The 17918-nt window shown below is 37.3% G+C and overlaps 1 protein-coding gene across 1 annotated transcript; it reads right to left on the reverse strand.

Moving 5' to 3' along the window:
• Positions 1-7938: 7938 nt before the first annotated feature.
• Positions 7939-16270, reverse strand: ccdc3a (coiled-coil domain containing 3a). The gene is made up of 3 exons (XM_038302044.1): positions 15763-16270; positions 14068-14245; positions 7939-8600 (listed from the first exon to the last, which is right to left on the reverse strand). Exons 1-3 carry the CDS (start codon positions 16152-16154, stop codon positions 8295-8297), a joined length of 876 nt encoding a protein of 291 aa, XP_038157972.1. The 5' UTR covers positions 16155-16270; the 3' UTR covers positions 7939-8294.
• Positions 16271-17918: the final 1648 nt, after the last annotated feature.

Raw genomic sequence — 17918 nt, forward strand, 5'->3', positions numbered from 1 at the left:
TAGATCAGACATTTACACACTTCCCATTCAGCTTTACTAAACTAAAGGTTTATGTTATTCTTTTACATATAGGAAATCATTTTTAAACTCGTAGGGAAATGGCTGTTCCAACCGTTTCTCACGACTTGCACGAGAGAATAAAGTGAATTTAATTGGTCGTTTATCAAGAGGGCGGGATTGTTGTGGTGGAAGGTTCGGAAGCATGTTTAGTTGTGGCCGGTTTGTCGGAAGCATCTTGCTAACCAGTTAGCAACTTAGTTCTAGTAGGTTCCCAATGGGAAATTACATTGGGATCAAGTAGCACTAAATTGGTGACAAAGGCTACGTTCACACTGCAGGCCTCGATGCTCAATTCCGATTTTTTTTTTTATACGATTTTTTTGCATTGCCGTTCACATTTCTAAATATATGCCACTTGTATGTGATCTTCTGTGTGACCTGCACTCATACAACCTAAGTGTCCTGCATGCGCAGTGGAGGACACAATAACGTCACAAGCAAGAGTGCTCTGTGTTTACGGAAGTAAAACACAGAGCACGCTATGACTTTAAGACTTTGATTATTTGTTAGCTCTTGCATATTGTCTTTTGACACTTGATCTAAAGTGTCAAGAGACATGAATCTAAAGCATCCTGCAGAACAAACTCACCATGGTGTAAATTTTATTCCATTTTTTTCCATACCTTTTTTTGTTGCAAATGTATATTTGCAAAAGAAGTAAAAACACAACTGAAATATTAAACAGCCAAAGAGGAATTAAACTTAATCTAAAAATTAAATTTTTGAGAGTAACTTTTTTTCTCTATTTTATTTTTCACAATTAATTAAAAAAAAAATCTTTTTTTTTTCTTTTTTACAGATTTTATATTTGCTTTCTTTTATTTCTCTTTTTCAGGTTTAGTTTGACTACTTGCCTTCCTTCCAAATTGTGTTTACCAGATCACATTCTGTGAGAGAATAAACATTTCTTTTAGTCTGCCTAAACATTGGCCCAACATATTTATTGGTCAATGTGCACGACAAGAGCAAACGTATGGGCTTGAAGATGAAAACTCAATCTGAAAAATAGAAACTTGAAAAATCTAAAGCATGGAATCTATTTGAAATATTGAAAAGACAGCACTTGAAGAAATAACTTAGAAATAATTAAGTTACTCTCAAAACTTTTATTTTTTTTTTATAAAAAAAATTTCAGTTCCATTTCTGAATTGCATTTTTTTCAAATTCAGATTTACAAAATGCGTTCTTTCATGGCAAAAATAATGGAACAAACTTCACTCCATACTGTGACGCTTAGCCCAGTGATTCCTCAATTAGGGTATGTGCCCCAAGGAGGGCTCAGTGTAATTGCAGATGGGGTATGATATATAAATGTAATTATTTATTTTATTAGGGTTTTTCAATATATAAGCAGGTATTATAACTTGATCACACTTTAAAAGTAGTAGTTTAGTGATTTGGAGGAGATTTTAGTTTATTCTATTTGCTACATGTTATCTACTGCAGGGGATTTCTCTGTTTTCAACAAAAGAAACAAATGTTTATAGGGAGGAGGGGGTACAAAAACTTTCTTGTAAGCCAAAAAGGGGCTCAGGAAGAAAAAATTTAAAAAAGGTTGGGGAACCATGGGCTTACTGTGCAGCAGATGTTGGTAAAACAAAGACTTTAGAGACGCGTTACCTTCACTGCCTCAGGCTTGAAACATTCTTAGGGTCAAAACGGTTCACAACATGCCGCCGGCAGATGTTGCTAGGCTGTAAAACTGGACTTATGAGTCTCTTCAAGTTTCCTTCTTTTCAGGAGCCATTGACCAAAACTAACTAATGCTTACTGTAAATGTTTGGTGATATGAAAACAAAAGCATCAGGAAAGCTCAACCTTGAGTTCTACAATAGATTCTCAGATGGATTTAGTCCTGCAGAAGTTCCAGGTAGAATGATCGTCAGGCACGAGAAGCTTTCTCTGAAAATAATAGAGAAAATCACTGAGTAAAAGAAAGTAAACAAAAAAGAGAGGTGTTTGGTTGAAGAGATTACTTAAGAAGTGGGTTACTGATTGTAATGTCTGATTTTTATTTTAAGAATTATATAATTAAAAAGACGAACCATAAAATCATTTGAAAATCTAGTATTTTTTGTTAATACAATAAAAATTTGTAAAGAGAATTTAAAGCAGCACATGCAGTGTATTTCAGTCATTGCCACAGAACTCTGGTTCTGGTCCATTCTAACATTTCCCTATGAACTATCCCATTTTATCTCTGGTTGCATGTTTAAAGTCCTTTCCCTGATTCAAGACAAACCTCCAGCCTGGGTTCAATTACACTCCTCTTATATGGAGAGACTTTTGTTTAAAAAAAAAAACAAAATTAACTCTAGAACTCCCATGGCCGTCAATTGGATGGTTCTGAGATTTTGAAGTGAAATAACTTTATTTAAATTAATCTTATGTTGGTTATGTTAACTGACTTCTATGTGTCTATATTTCCTAAATTTTCATGTTGTTTTTTAAATAAAATAAAAACGTAAAAAATAAATATGGTTAATTTTACCTCAATCTCTCACAGCCATAATTTTGTGCATTTGTGGCGTTGTCCATTTTCCCAGTGGTTGGTTGACTTTTGGTGCCGTTGCCAAGCAACCAACATTCTACTGTGAAAGCTGGAATTCTTTGGCTAACAGAGAAAAATGGCTTTCAGGAGAAATCTAACAGCAAAACAGGCTTTAGAAATGCTTCAAAATATTGATGATAGCGATTCGGGTGGAGAGGGAGAGACCGATGATGACAACTGGTTTATCATCATAGGAAGCAGCTGTCTTTTACAATCTGCTAAAAATCAGATCAAAATCTGATCATCACCATCAGAGGTGGTCAGCAGCGCCAATTTCCTGGGGGTGCAAATCACAGACACCCTCATCTGGAATATAAACATCAAAAGGGCACAGAAGCGCTCGGACTTCCTGCGGAGGATGAGGAGAGCCCACCTGCCCCCACCCATCCTCCCCACCTTCTACAGAAGCACCATAGAGAGCGTTCTGACCAGCTGTCTCACTGTGTGGTGTGGAGGCTGCAGCTCCTCAGACTGGAAGAAAGTGAGAAGAGTGGTAAGAACAAAAGAGAAGATAATTGGGGCTCCTCTTCCCTCCATTAAAGACATTTCATCCCAGCACCGCGTGTCCTGAGCCTGTAACAGCATCAATGACCCCTCACACCCCACCATGGACTGTTCTCCCTGCTGCCCTCTGGGAAAAAGCTTCACAGCATTCAATGCAGGTCCAGCAGATTCCATAACAGCTTCTTCCCCACCGCCAACAGACTGCTGAACTGTTAAGAAAACTCTAAATCATGTCACAGACCCTGCATCAAACTGACAACAGCAAAGCGAAAATTCTGCCTATTTGCACCATATGATTGAATGCTCTAAACTTTCATATCAATGCATTTTTTTGCACCATGTTTTTTTCTCCCTCACTGTTTACATTTGATCCCTGATGCACTTTATGGAATGGAAATGTCATGTGAGTTGAACAAAACTAAATGTCGTTTGTATACACCCTGTGTATACAAAATGACGATAAAAAGTCTAAATAAAATTGTAATTTCAAACCTTGAACCTGCGTAGTAAAACAGTATTACTCTAAAACAGTTTTATTTATTATTCTGATTTATTTTTAATACAAATTTAGTCTAAAAATGGGTTTATATGGCCCAGTAGAACCATTTCAGTCGATGACATCATGTCACACTTAAAGCTACAGTGTGTAATAATTTCAGGGATATACAGTCAGAAATGTAATATATTATACATAACTATGTTATTTATCATCATCTACGAGCTCAGCCTCTTAACCTTAATATTTGCGTTGCCTTAGAATTCGTTATTTATAATTACATAGGAGCGGGTCTCGCAGCCATGGAGGCAGACATCTTTGCGCTACGGCAGCGCAGAGCCAACAAACTAGCGATTGCGAGATTGCCCATTACGCTCAAAGTAACTACGGCAAGTTGAGAGAGATGAACTGAGACGGTACTGAACACACAGACTAATGAAATACTATCTGTAAAATTATCTATGTAAACAAACCTCTTCACTTGAGAAGGTAGGTGATGCGGACGTCGTGGAAGACATTTTGTCCCGTAACGCTCGCCGTACTGTTGGGGGGGGGAAGCAGTGGGGGGGAGATGTTCATGTTGCTGCAGTCTGCAGTCTGGACATTAGATGTCGCTGAAAATTACACACTGTAGCTTTAACTGCCAGTGGGAGCTCTGGTAGGATCAGAATTCTCCTAGTGTTAAAGATGCAATCCAGAAATTAAACTTTAAAAATGTCTGATTCAAAACAAGGGTTTTGAGCATAAATTAGCTGTTTTCTTAGATTTTATTTTTGTTAGTTTTTTTTTCCATATGTTTAGATTTTATCTTTTTACACTTCTTAAACTTTTTTCATGTTTTTTTTTTATGTGATATTTTAAGCTTTATTTTCTAATTTTTCCTCCTTTAGTTTACATTTCTTTTTTTTATGTAATTTTTTCTTAATCCAGAGCAAAGCCTGCCCCTAGAAGGTAAAATAATGTGAACTGTAAAACACATTTTAGAGATAATGCAATTTGTTTAACCTAATTCACAGATAACATTTGAAATTTAAAATTTTAAATGAATATCTAAAGATTTAAAAAAATTGGAAAAAAACAGAAAAATAAAATCACTAAAAACAGCAAAGATAATCACAAAATATATTTTTTTAAATTAAGGAGTTTTTCAATTTATAAAAATGTCTTTGCTTGTAATAATAATGGACCAAAATTCACTCCATACCCAGATGAAGAGAAACCTCCCAAACGCTCACTGCTGCCACGATGATCATGTAGTTTTCCAATAAATCTTGTATTTAATGCCTCAACTGACCAGATCTGCCTCTTCCACATGTTTGGTGTAAACTCTATTCATTGGATCCTATGATGTTGTCTCTTCACAAAACTCTCTTTTTTTTTCCAGGAATGAATTAAGTGGTTCGCTTCTGAAGAGTAGCATAAAAGAAGGAAGTTATCGCTGCCAATCTCTGATGTTAACAGCATTTTTATTCAGAAGGATTATTTTCTTATTCATTTAACAGGATTCAAAGAGAGTTTGGTTCAAGTAGCGTTGTGTTTCCCTGGGGGTCCGCCTTTGTTCAGGCTCCTTTAACAGGGGCCCTTCTTTAGTTGAGCCTAATGTAGTTCCAGTCTCAACACCTCTGATGTTTAGATTAATCCCCATGTTATAACTCCATCTCGCATCAAATCAGAGGGATGATTACAAACATGCAGAGGCAAACGCATAACAGAGCAGGGAGATTAAAGCCAGATGAGTGGATCAAAGTGTTTATGCCTAATTAAAATAGAAAATGACTGAAGCAAAAGAACTAAATATTTGAATCCATCCGCTCACATAAGCAGCGCTGCTTTCTAATGAAGTCAAGCTCAGAGCGCTGGAAGCCAGTGATTGCTTTATTCGTTAAACAGATTATTTTTTTCCTCTCATCTTTAATTCAGCAGTTCAGACGATTTTGTCCAACTTATTTGTAACCCGTCCTCTGCCTGTCGCTGCAGGCCCTCCTCTCCTTTACACAGCGGCTCCTAAAACGCTAATTATGAACAGAAATCTGAAGCGGGGAGATAACAGCAGTCAGACGAAAGATGGCAGATCAGAAAACCAGCCTCTAGATTTTGCTTGTCAAGTGTCTTACAGTTATATATTTGGTGGTAAGAGAACACATCACCTTTAGATTGAACACATTTGATTTATGTTTAGAACATATAAAGACTTTAAATATGTCTTATCGATGAGAGAACAAAGTAACCCAAAGCATTACACTGCCACCACCATGCTTTCCAGGTAGTCATTAGTGCATGTACAGTCAGGCTGGCTGCTGTATTATTTAAGTTGGAGGCTCCCATCACTGACTTTCTTTTAAAAAAGGTTTCTTTTTATTTGTGTCATTTGTGAGGAAATACTGTATGTAATAATAAAAATATATATATATAATTCAATTCAGTTTATTTCTATAGCACCAATTCACAACACATGTGATCTTAAGGCACTTTATAGTTCACCAGATCATACAGTCAAATTGATTCAAAGTTTTCTATGTAAGGAAAACCAGTTGATTGCATCAACTCATTGACTCAAAGGCAATCCTGCACACTAATCATGTTTGTAGCGACAGTGGAGAGGAAAAACTCCCTTTTAACAGGAAGAAACCTCCAGCAGAACCTGGTCTGAGCTCTATGCTCTATCAGAACCAAGCTCTATGCCCTACCATAATTTTATAATTACTCAAGGTTAAAATAAGGCTGTTAGTTCTACAGATAGATTATTCGTTTTACTTTTATCCTTCTCCAAATGTAGGCCAGTCCTCAGCTGCTCCTTCAATATTCAGCTCATTATTGTGAATAGTTGCATCAGACAGAGCAAATGAGTGTCTGATGGAGCGATCTCCTCCAGTCTGCCTCCCGCTGAGCTTCAGTGAGTTGTTTTCATTTCATTTCACAAGGATCTGGTCATGTGACGACCGCCAGCCTCCTTCCCCTGTTATCCAGGCTGAATTGGAGGAATATTTCAGCGACACCACGCTGCTCAGAACACCACTGCCCACATAAACACATTCCAGTCGCTTGATGGAGCAGACAGCACACTGCTTCCTCTACACAAACTCAATACACAGATATTCTACAGCGGCTTTGATTAGCCGCTCTGTGTGACGCCCACCCGGCATGTTTCATTGGTTTTGCTGCTCTCCAGAAATTAAGACAGAAGAAATTAAAAATAAAAATGAATTGAAAGTACAGGGGAGAAAGCCCTTTCTAAAGGTTAGATTATATTAGAGTCAGATTATTGTTAATCATTTGAAAACGTTTAACATGACATCTATATCTGCACAGAAAATTGAACTTCAAATAAAGGGCAAATTTTACTATGGAGTGAATTTTGTTCCATTGTTTTTACAAGCAAAAAAATAAATAAAATTTTTTTTTTTGAATGTAATAATACAAAAAGCAGCCCAGAAATAAAATTTGGCAAAAACATCATCAAAAAATGGCTTTGAGAGTAACTTTGCTGCCATTTTTTTTTTTATTTCATTTACTTACATTTATTTTTGCAAACTAAATGTCTTTCTGTTTTTTAGAAATTTTAGATCTTATTATTTTTTATTCTATTTGTCTGATTACCTTTCACTAATGGCATTATTGTGAATTGCATTTCAGATTCTTTTCAATTCAAGCCCAATAGAAATGCTCCTTCTTGACAGATAAAAATGTTGCTAATGTCCGGCAGACCAACAGAAATGCGTCTTTTCTCCTCCCTCCAGAGGAAAGCCCGTCCCTCTTAGGAGTGTGGAGAATTTTCTCAAATATGATTTGTTTTCACAACTTCATGACCCTTATTTGTTAATTTATAACACCTACTCAAAAAATTGTGAATTATTTTTTCAAGTGTGGGATTTACTTGCAAATCTGACATTCATACGAGTAAATCTGTAATTTTTACTAGTAAATTACATTTGTCACTGTTCATTTGTGATTTGACCTTACAACTTTGTGAATTTCTATTTGTAAATTTGTGATTCTGGCTCTAAAATCTGTGATTTGTTTTCGCAAACCTGGAATTTGTACTGGTAAATTTGTGATTAATACCAGTAAATTTGGAATTTCTACTAATACACTTGTGATTCGTACTCTGGATTCATAATTCATAACTTGTAAACATGTATTCTCACATAGGAGACAGTATGACTTCAAAACAAGGGACAAATACAAAACTAACATTTATTGACTAGTATTGGAAATTGTGACACCTATGGATTCATTTTATTGACATTTATCTCACCCCATACGATTCGTTCTTTTTTACCCACAGATCAGATTCTGCTGCAAACTTTAGCAATCAGAGACAATCAGATGAGATTAAATAGTTTTATGTATACATATCATGCTCCTAGACAGTGGATTCATCATGTGGTTGCACCACTGCTATAACTTTATATCTAGTTAAAGCTTCTCCCAGAGGAATAGTGGTCTCTTATTCATTGATCATCAGGTTTGTGGAGAGATTGGATGTGTTCATCTGCAGGATGACACTTTTGAAATCAGTTTCTCAGGAAACTTCAGTAAATTTGCACAAAGTTTTTACATGCATGCTATAGAAAAGTATAAGATTATTGAAAATAAAATTTGGCCTCTTCAGTTTAAAGGTCCATAAAGACTGTCCAGCAGTCTCTGTACTCCACAGCCAAGAAGTTTGGCCGATGAGAAGAATTAAAGCTGCATCTTTTCCCGCATCGCTGCACTTGTGAAACCCCCGTGCGGAGGCTCCTCCTGCGTCACCGCATTGAGGTGACGCCCTGCGCTCCTCTCTGCTGCTCTCAGTTTTTCCTGCAGCTCCCGGGCCTCCTGCTCTGCCTCCCGCGCAGCCTTGCGGGCCTTTCTCAGGGAGCGTTTCACTTTGCCAACGCGCTCCTTCAGCTGCCGGTTTCTCCTCTCTGCTGCAGCCAGACGCTCCTGCAGCTTCCGACCTTGTTCCTCCTCCTCGAACAGAGCCAGCTGGACTGACGAGCACAGCAGCTGGAGCGAAAGATGGAAGAGAAAGTGGTGCTAGTCAGCTGGGATACACAGATTTGACATCATGTTAGAGAAATGCTCATCCCATTTTATTTTCTGACACTTCAGGAGGAAAACTACCCTCTTACATGCTGCCATTAGTAATATTGGATTAGGATGGGTTTTCCAGCAGGGATATAGTCCAAACAGCTCAAGGAATAATTAACTTAATTACATAGAGCAGGTTTTAAAGGGGACTATTTTATGATATCAGACAGAAATATATACGACCCGTGCACCTATTCCTTATTTTAAAGGGGACCTGTGTGTTGCTTCATTAGACCATATTGAAAAACACAACAAAAATGATTAAAAATGTTAATCAAAAAAATAAATGAGCATAAAAAATGCATTCAAGGGATTTTGTGGATGTAAACCTCTAAACCCTCCTTCTGCATTAAAAATCAAGTTAAAGATAGAGTCTTTATTTTTGTGTTGAAATCCTCATAGCTTTAATAGGAAGGCGTCAGAAAACATAGACACTCACAGCATCTGTAAAAACATCCGGGTGTTATTCACCTGCTGCTGGAGGTCATCTGGATAAACACTAAATATAGAGACACAAACTTATGCTTAAAAGTATTTTGCTTCATGTGAGGGAACAGTTTGCCACAGAAATAATTAAATACATTTTTTAAAATTTTCTGGAGAAAGGATTTAGATGCATTAATTATCTCAGATAATACATTATTAACCTTAACCCATTATAATTTAGTACGCTTACTATTTTTGGGGAGTGAAAAACTAAATTTAGGTCTCTTTTACAAATTAAAATTGAGGGTGACCCGGATGTATATCTGGATGCGCATGAGCAAATGGTAGGGATCGTGCTTCTGGTACGGATCGGATAATGACAGCTGGTAATGAAGTAAGCTTAAAAGCTTCAAGGATGGTTTACAGGATAGAGCAGACAAATTTGTTCCAGTAAAGCTGCAAGAATGATAAAATACTAACAAAGAAGCCCAATTATCTGCATCCTACGATGGAGTTTTAGGGCAAGGCTAGAGATTTTTTTCTATTTTTTGGGGGGGTTGTAACATTATGAGAATAAAATCGTAACATTACGAGAATAAAGTTGCAATATTACAAGAATAAAGTTGTAACATTATGAGAATAAAGTTGTAATATTACAAGAATAAAGTTGTAACATTATGAGAATAAAGTTGTAATATTATGAGAATAAAGTTGGAACATTATGAGAATAAAGTCATAAAATTATGCGAATAAAGACGTAACATTGCAAGAATAAAGTTGTAATATTATGAGAATAAAGTCATCATACGTCAACCCGTTTCAGAAAGAAAACTTCAATCTCCAACCACCATATGAAGGCAGACCAGCTCCACCAATCAGCAACCTGAGTCCACTTTGACATCCTGTCCAATTTGATGCTGGTGCTAAAAGATTTCCTTATTTGTCAAACCAGAGCCAAAGTTTAACTTCACATAATGCTTGAAAGTCCTCATTTAAGTGAAAAAAATGCTTCTTGTAAGAGTTGTCATAAAATACAACTTGTTTCTCATAATTTTAGGACTTTATTCTGTTAATATTATGCCTTTATTCTCGTAATTCTCGTTTTGACTTTTTTCTCATAATATTACGACTTTATTCTCGTAATTTTGTGACTATTCTTGTTACGACTTTATTCTCGAAATAGAAGAAAAAAAATCTCTAGCCTAACTTTTAGATTTTAATATACAACAACATATGATGTCATAACTACGCAGACGACATCCAGCTACACATTACAATATTACCAAGTAACTATGAACACATTCCAACTGCTGGGAAAAAACGTTCTGCCCTGAATCAAAACAAATAAAAAATTAAGTTTGTGAAAATTATTAATAAAAACATACATTTTTGACAGAAAGCTAACCTAATAGATCCTGAATAAAAAAGAACAAATAAATACAAATAAAAAAACACAAAATGTCAACCCCAAATGCATCTATACACCAGAAACAAAAAAATTTATAAAAATAAATGACAAAATGTCAGGTTCAAGAGGTGTAAAAACTTTAGGGAAGCAATTGATATGGCGTAAAGTCAAAAGTATACCTGAGTAGTTACAAAAAAAGAGTAAAGACGTTTAAAAAGTTCTGCTTTATATCGTAATATAAAATCAAACAGCAGTAGTAGATAAGGAGGTAAAAGTATGCAGCTAATTTGTGGGTGCAGCAAAAATAACCAGGTAAAAACCAAAAGCTCAGCAGAATGGTGAGAAGAGAGCATTCAGGAGGATTGGTCTTTTAACTAAAATTTTTGGTCTTTTGAGCTGTTTAATGAAATAAGAATCATCAGTAAAAGCCTGAGACCTTCCATATCAGCACTGATGTCATCTCCACACATTGGTGACTATACAGCTGGTGCCACAGAGAAGTCCTCTTGGTTATTTAGTCTAAGTTTGTGTTTGGGTAGAGTGGATGAGAGAGGAGGAGAGATAAGGAGAAGAAAAAAGGCAGAGGAAAAACCCGACCCACAGGGAGGCATTCCTGCTCTGCTTCTAAAATCCTTCCCTTCATTACCTGCAGACATAATTCTCACCGTATAGTTTCTACGCTCACTACCAGAAACCAGCAATCAGCACAGACTGCTCTCTGACACTCGCCTATCCCATGTTACCTAACATGACTAAAAACTGTGAACGTCATTTTATGGAAATGTTTGTAGGGCTTAAATAGCAACGCTAAAAAAGTGGATCTGACTGCTTCTGATAAGATGAGGCTTTGAACTTTTAATTAAAGGTTTTGTCAGGAAGCCTCCCTTGTCCATCTGGTTCCCATGCAGGGAGCAACCTCCTTCCTTGTAACATTTTCAGGATTTTTTTTTTATGCTTTAAATGTCATTTGAAGCATAAAGCACATTGACTACATGTTTTTAAGATCTATAAATCTGAGGCTGTTTCGCTAAATAGAACTTAAAAAAACACTTTCTTCTCATTCTGCACCACATACCCAAAGCAAAACACCTGTGTTGTCTTGTTTTGCCTTCAGTTTATAGCCTCTACATGTAAAGGCTCATCCCTCAGAACAAGGCTAGTCTTTAACCTTTGACCTTTTAGCTTGTACAGAACAGAACAAAGCATCACAAAGCATCTTGTGGACTGTTTCATGGTGTTGCTTTAGCTGTAGCTTTAGCTGTAGCGTACAGGTCACCCAGAACCTAAGGAAAACACCATGAGGTCTTTTCTGATATTATTACAGACATTTAAGATGCAGTTACACTGTTTATCTAGCCATTTTGGCTAAATGTGTTACCTTGGTTTGAATATCTTATGCGTTCCTGGTTGATTAGTGTGTGTACATTGGAATCAATGATGTGGATTTCACTGTTTTGCTATTTTTTTTTCTGTGAAATTAAAATTTTCTTCACATCTAAGAATTCATTAACCATCTCGTAATGTAATTCCCCAAGTGTCAGATAATTGAAAGCCAAATTAAATAAGTCATTATATCAGTTTCGCTTTAGATTTTAAGCACCTTGCAACACAGAGTTAGTGAATCTTCCTTATTGCCGACAGAGTGTTTGCATAGCTTTTGATGAGCTTAAAGGAATAGTACACCCAAAACATGATTAGCCTTCATTTTCTACTCACCCCCATGCTGAACAAAACTCTGGAGTACTTTTTTGATATCTCAAATGCATCTGGAGATCTGGGAGGCTTCTTGCTGTCTGCTGACATTCAAATAATGGAGGTCTATGGTGCCTGAGACAGAAAGGTCCATAAAAGTCCACAAAAACGTGTCAATATTCCTCCATACTGCTCGTCCAATGTAATCCAAGTGTCCTGAGTGGGTAGCATCCAGAATTTACTCGAAACGAAGTCATTTAGAACGTTTTAGAGCCTAAACAGTAGTGTATAGGATTTCCTAATAGCGCCCCCATGCGCGCTCACGATTCTACGGAAGCCGGCAGACCAAACCGGAAGAAAGTGCGCATTCAGCGTCTGCTCTGCCGATAATGCAAGCGTAGAAGAAGAAATGTGCTGTTTACCTGTGCAAAGAAAGAAACAACGAAAGAAAAATGTCTGAGGACTTCAGTGTTGAGGAAGAGCATGAGTTCTTTGCCGAGCTGAATGCGCTGGTTTGGTCTGCCGGCTTCCGTAGAATCGTGAGCGCGCATGGGGGCGCTATTAGGAAATCCTATACACTACTGTTTAGGCTCTAAAACGTTCTAAATGACTTCGTTTCGAGTAAATTATGGACGCTACCCACTCAGGACACTTGGATTACATTGGACGAGCAGTATGGAGGAATATTGACACGTTTTTGTGGACTTTTGTGGACCTTTCTGTCTCGGTCACCATAGACCTCCATTATTTGAATGTCAGCAGACAGCAAGAAGCCTCCCAGATCTCCAGATGCATTTGAGATATCAAAAAAGTACTCCAGAGTGTTGTTCAGCATGGGGGTGAGTAGAAAATGAAGGCTAATCATGTTTTGGGTGTACTATTCCTTTAAGTGATGTTATTTATTTTTTTATTAATTTTTTTTTTTTAAATGGGTGTGTTTCCCTCCTGGTCTGGTTGCCCGGGCTAAAATAAGCGGGTTTACATACTAAGTCAATAATTGACGTGCATCAAGGTGCAGCAAAGGGTAATGCTGCACATCTGAGCAGCTGAAACAGCGCCTCATGAGCCTCTGAGCATCTGACACAGCACTGTTGATACAGAGCGCTGTGATCCCTCCTCTGAAACTGTTTATTTACGCCTAAATTAACTTAAAATGTCGAAAAAATATGTTCAATTTTATTATTCTGGCACCTGCAGTTTGGATTACGTACATGAAAAATGCCTCCCAGCCGTGAACATTAGCAGAAAACTGCGAAAAGGCGACCGGGCCAGAGGCTGCTGTTGAAGGGGATCTCCAGTGACAGAGCACCACTGGTGTGCGGGGGTCTGAGTGGCTCCGACAGCGAAATAATATTTGAAGGCAGCATCATAATCTTGATAAACTGACTGTACAGATGAAGTTTTCAGGTGGACTTCCTCACTTTAAAACACATTAAATCTACTTTATACCCACTTATAACAGCAAATATAGCCACTCTCTGCCATTAAACACAGGAGCAGCAGAAGCAATCTGGACACACTTTACTGGACGCGCTTCAGCAAAGATGCTCTTCATGTGTTTCTGAACTTAATGTGTAGAATCATAAAAAATGAAGCAGCAGAAGCTTTTTCTGCTGCTTCCAGCGCTCGCTGTAGACCAACAGACAGCAAAAAGAGGGGAAGAAAGTATTTGCATCAAAATATTCATCAGGGCTGACAAACTTCCCTGTCTCTGCCAAAGCCAAGCACCCCAACAGCATGATGCTGCCACCCCCATGTTTCACCATTGAGGACATGCATTTTTCCACCACATATTGTGTCTGCCAGACAGAAACTTTTGATTTTCCTCTTATTTAACAAGACAAACTGTTCCCTTACCCTGCTATCCTCCTGGGCGTCCCACTCAGGGCTGAAGGTGTGGAATGGGTGGCTCACTTGGCTGCAGTTGGAAAACTGGAAAAGGCTGGAGAAGGTGCGTCTGTTCTCCACTGTGTCCGGGAAGACGGCATCCTGGAAGTTCACTTCATGAGGCAGTATGCTGTAGTTTTCATCCATCCTTAGTCGGGGGATAAAAAGGAATACTTTGTTAGAGCAGTGATTCCCATAGTTGGGGTCATGATCCCACTGGGAGATATTGATCGAACAGTTTTGCATCTTGAAATCTGGAATAGAACTTTAACTAAATATAAAAAATGTATGTTCTAAAGAGGCTAAAGATATAAAAGCATTGCTTGAAAAATGAAGTAAACTAACGTCTTTGGTTTTTGATCCAGTTTGTAGTATTACATGCATGCTTAATTGATTTTGAAGTGTTTTTATGGGGGAGTGTTAGCTTATTGGGTTAGCAGTGCAAGTACCCAGTTTGATCCCCACAGCCTCCACTCTGGGTCTCTGAGCAAAACCCTTAACCCCACACTGCTCCCCGGGCGCCACACAATGGCAGCCCGCTGCTCCCCAAGGGGATGGGTTACAACCAGAGGTAAATTTCTCCAATGTGAAATCAATAAAGTTCAATTATTATTATTATACTTAACTAATAGTTTGGGTCACGAGTCCGCTTTGGTAAAACTATGAATGTCAGAAACTAAAAAGTTTGAGAATCTTTGTGTTAGAGGATATTTTAATTCAAAGAAAAATCAATAAGCAGGCTGTGGTTATTATCTGAAATGAAGCTTAAAGGGCAACTCACCCCATTTAAAAACATATAGCCCCGTCCTAAGGAGAACTTTGAAAAACAACTAGACAGTAGGTCGGGCTAAGTGTGAGGAGGTGCAGCTTGGGTTTGGCAGGGTCATGGTCAGAACAAGAGAAAATGGCAGCTAAGTTAGCCTAGCCTGTCCTCTTTCTTGGGGGGAAGCCTAGCCTAGCCTGTTCTAGACTCTATCTTGCTGATAGGCTAGCCTTCACTCCTCTCAGGTAAAGGGAGACTTTGTGGAGTCCAGTGGGTTGGAGCTTTATTACTCTGAGCTGCTCGCCCAAAATCAATGCTGCCACGACAACGGATGGAGTTATATTTATACGCAAATACAGGTTTGTGATAACAAAGACCTAAATCATCATGTATCTTCTGAACTTCAGATAAACCAATACATTGGCCAGCTGATTTTTTGTCAGATTTTTTTCTTGTATCAATATCGGGCGATATGAAGATGCATTCGCCAAATCATTAGTGCATTCAGCAGCTCTGCCTTGAGATCAAGGATGGCAAATGCATTGACTCTACCTCACTAATAAAATTCACTTCTTAAAATGAAACATAAATACATTTAACAAAGGCCCATATGATGATTTATATATTTATCAAATATATGGTGTATTCAGATTTTGAAGAATTAATTACGTATTTCAATGATTATTTAGTTAATTGTTTATTTTTTTGTAATAAGGCACTCCTCACCCTCCATAAGAATTTACACTGTTTATCAGTTAGAAATTGATTTGGGGGTGAGTCACACTTTAAAAAGACTCTTTAAAGATATTCAACTAGTTTTGAAAATTATGCACAAAATCTAATCCCTTAAATCTCACAAAAACAGATTATGGGAAATGAAATGCTCAAAAATAAGAAGCCACCTGAGGAAGAAAAAGTAGGAGTAATTTTCCATCACGGTGTGGGACTGGCAGGACAGGTAGCCCAGGCCGGTCAGGTTGAGCCTGGATCCAGAGGGGACCTCCAGCATGGAGCCCCAGGCCTGGTCGCACAGCAGCTCCACCTCCGCAGAGTACAGCAGTCCTTCCTCCGCGCTCTCGTAGCCGAAGGGCAGCGAGTTGTGTCCATATCCCAGCGGCTCCCGGTGGATCGCCAGGACCCGAGCATAGACGATGATCTCGGCCAGCTCCGCCCGGCAGCCCTCGCTCAGCGGCCGCCAGTGGAAGGGCAACTGGCAGCCGTGCGTAAAAGTGTCCAAAGTGTCCAACTGCGCTAAAACGCACAGCGATGTAAGAAGGACAGCCGGGGAAAGCATTTCGGGGAACAAAAAAATCGATATAAATATAAAATCAGTTTTACTTTATATTAACTCAACCTGTCTAACCTGCTGCGTTCATCCCAGACGCACAAGCTGCTGCAGTCTGTGATGCATTCACTGACTGGAGGACACCTCAGCTGGACTTCCCATCCTCTATGGAGGTATGTTAGGTTGTAAAGCAAATCCTAATATGAAGATTGTATTTTCAGACACTGCAGAAGCAGTAGTAGTAATATCCATGCTATATTTATTCAGTTGTTCTTGTTTGTTCATCTTTAGACTACTATTATTTAATGTATAGTAGCAAAGGGAATATTTTGCACCAATATCTAACATAAGTTATCTTTATTCTTCTTATCTTTAGAGATATTTGTAAAGTCTTTCGAAATTCATGATTATTGTGTTATCAGTTCTTAATAGTAGGTTTCAAATCACTATCCGAATTATTACAGGTCATTTATTGTATTATTTTACAACTCAAATTTTAAATCAATGCTTAGTTGAAATCTGAATGAGAGTTACAGAATATTTCTTATTTTCCTTTTACTATTTGAATTATTTCATAAAAAATAAAATAATTTGCTATAATATCATAAAAAATCTACTAAAGATTATTGAAAAATTTATTCATATGTATTTGTTAAAACCAAGTTATTCGTATGTATCTTTTATTTATATTAGTGCAAACTAATTTGAAAATTAATAATAAAATCAAAATAATTGTACTGATTCAACAGTTCTTTGAAGCTATCTGCAGATGTTTATTCAAACTCTGCAGTTAATTGAAGTAAATTCTCCTGACAAAGTGTCAGTTTTTAACCTGTCCAACGCTGCCACCTAGCGGACATCAGTATGAAATGTTAAGTTTTGGGCTGGAATGAATGAAAATCACCGTATTGAAGAACAAGATCCCATGATGTGATGCCTGAGGCATATGGAGGGCCAAAAAACATTATGAAATGAATAAATGTGATTGTTCTATGCAATATGTAGATGTAACATTTATTCAACATTCAGTTAAATTATAAAAATTACAATTAGATAATAAAATGCCCAATTAAATAATCAAAATTAGATTTTAAATTATGTACTACATGATTAAAACTAATTAAAAGCATCTTTATAAATATATAAATTTCATATATATTTACAAATAATTATAGTATACTTTTTAGGGGGATGCCAGTCTGCATCGCTTATTCTTGGGGTTACAGGCTGAAATGTTTGGGTTAGAAGATATTGTGCTTGTTTACAGTGATGATTAATTTTATCCCTAAAGACAATCTTTATTTAGAACCAGATGTTTGTATTTGCTTAACTGATATTTTGTCTCATAGTAAAATTTGATGGATGATTTGAAGCACTGAAGCAAAAACAGAAAAAATCATGTACGTTTAGTTATAAGGATCCTACTTTTTTGTCTTTTTTTTATTATTTTTTTTTTCCTAAACCTGTACTGGTAGTTACATTATGAGCAATTGTGTGACTTTCAGGATTTGTGGGAGCTGAGAAACAGCATTCCGCTGATATTTATAGAAACAAAAGCAGCCTGGGAATGACATAACATTTCAACACTGAAGGCCTCCAGAATATCAGCAATGTCAAGTGAAAATCTAAAACTGCAGTTATAACATCTCAAATCACTAAAAGGAACACAAGATGAATCGGGAACAAGGTATTTTTGTTCTACTGTGTTTAAAATGAGTCCTGATTATCTTAATAATTACCTTCGGTAAATTTACACTGTAATTTACGCTGTAA

This window comes from Cyprinodon tularosa, unplaced genomic scaffold (assembly GCF_016077235.1).
Source record: "Cyprinodon tularosa strain WSP-4 unplaced genomic scaffold, ASM1607723v1 ctg480, whole genome shotgun sequence".
Lineage (NCBI taxonomy): Eukaryota > Metazoa > Chordata > Actinopteri > Cyprinodontiformes > Cyprinodontidae > Cyprinodon > Cyprinodon tularosa.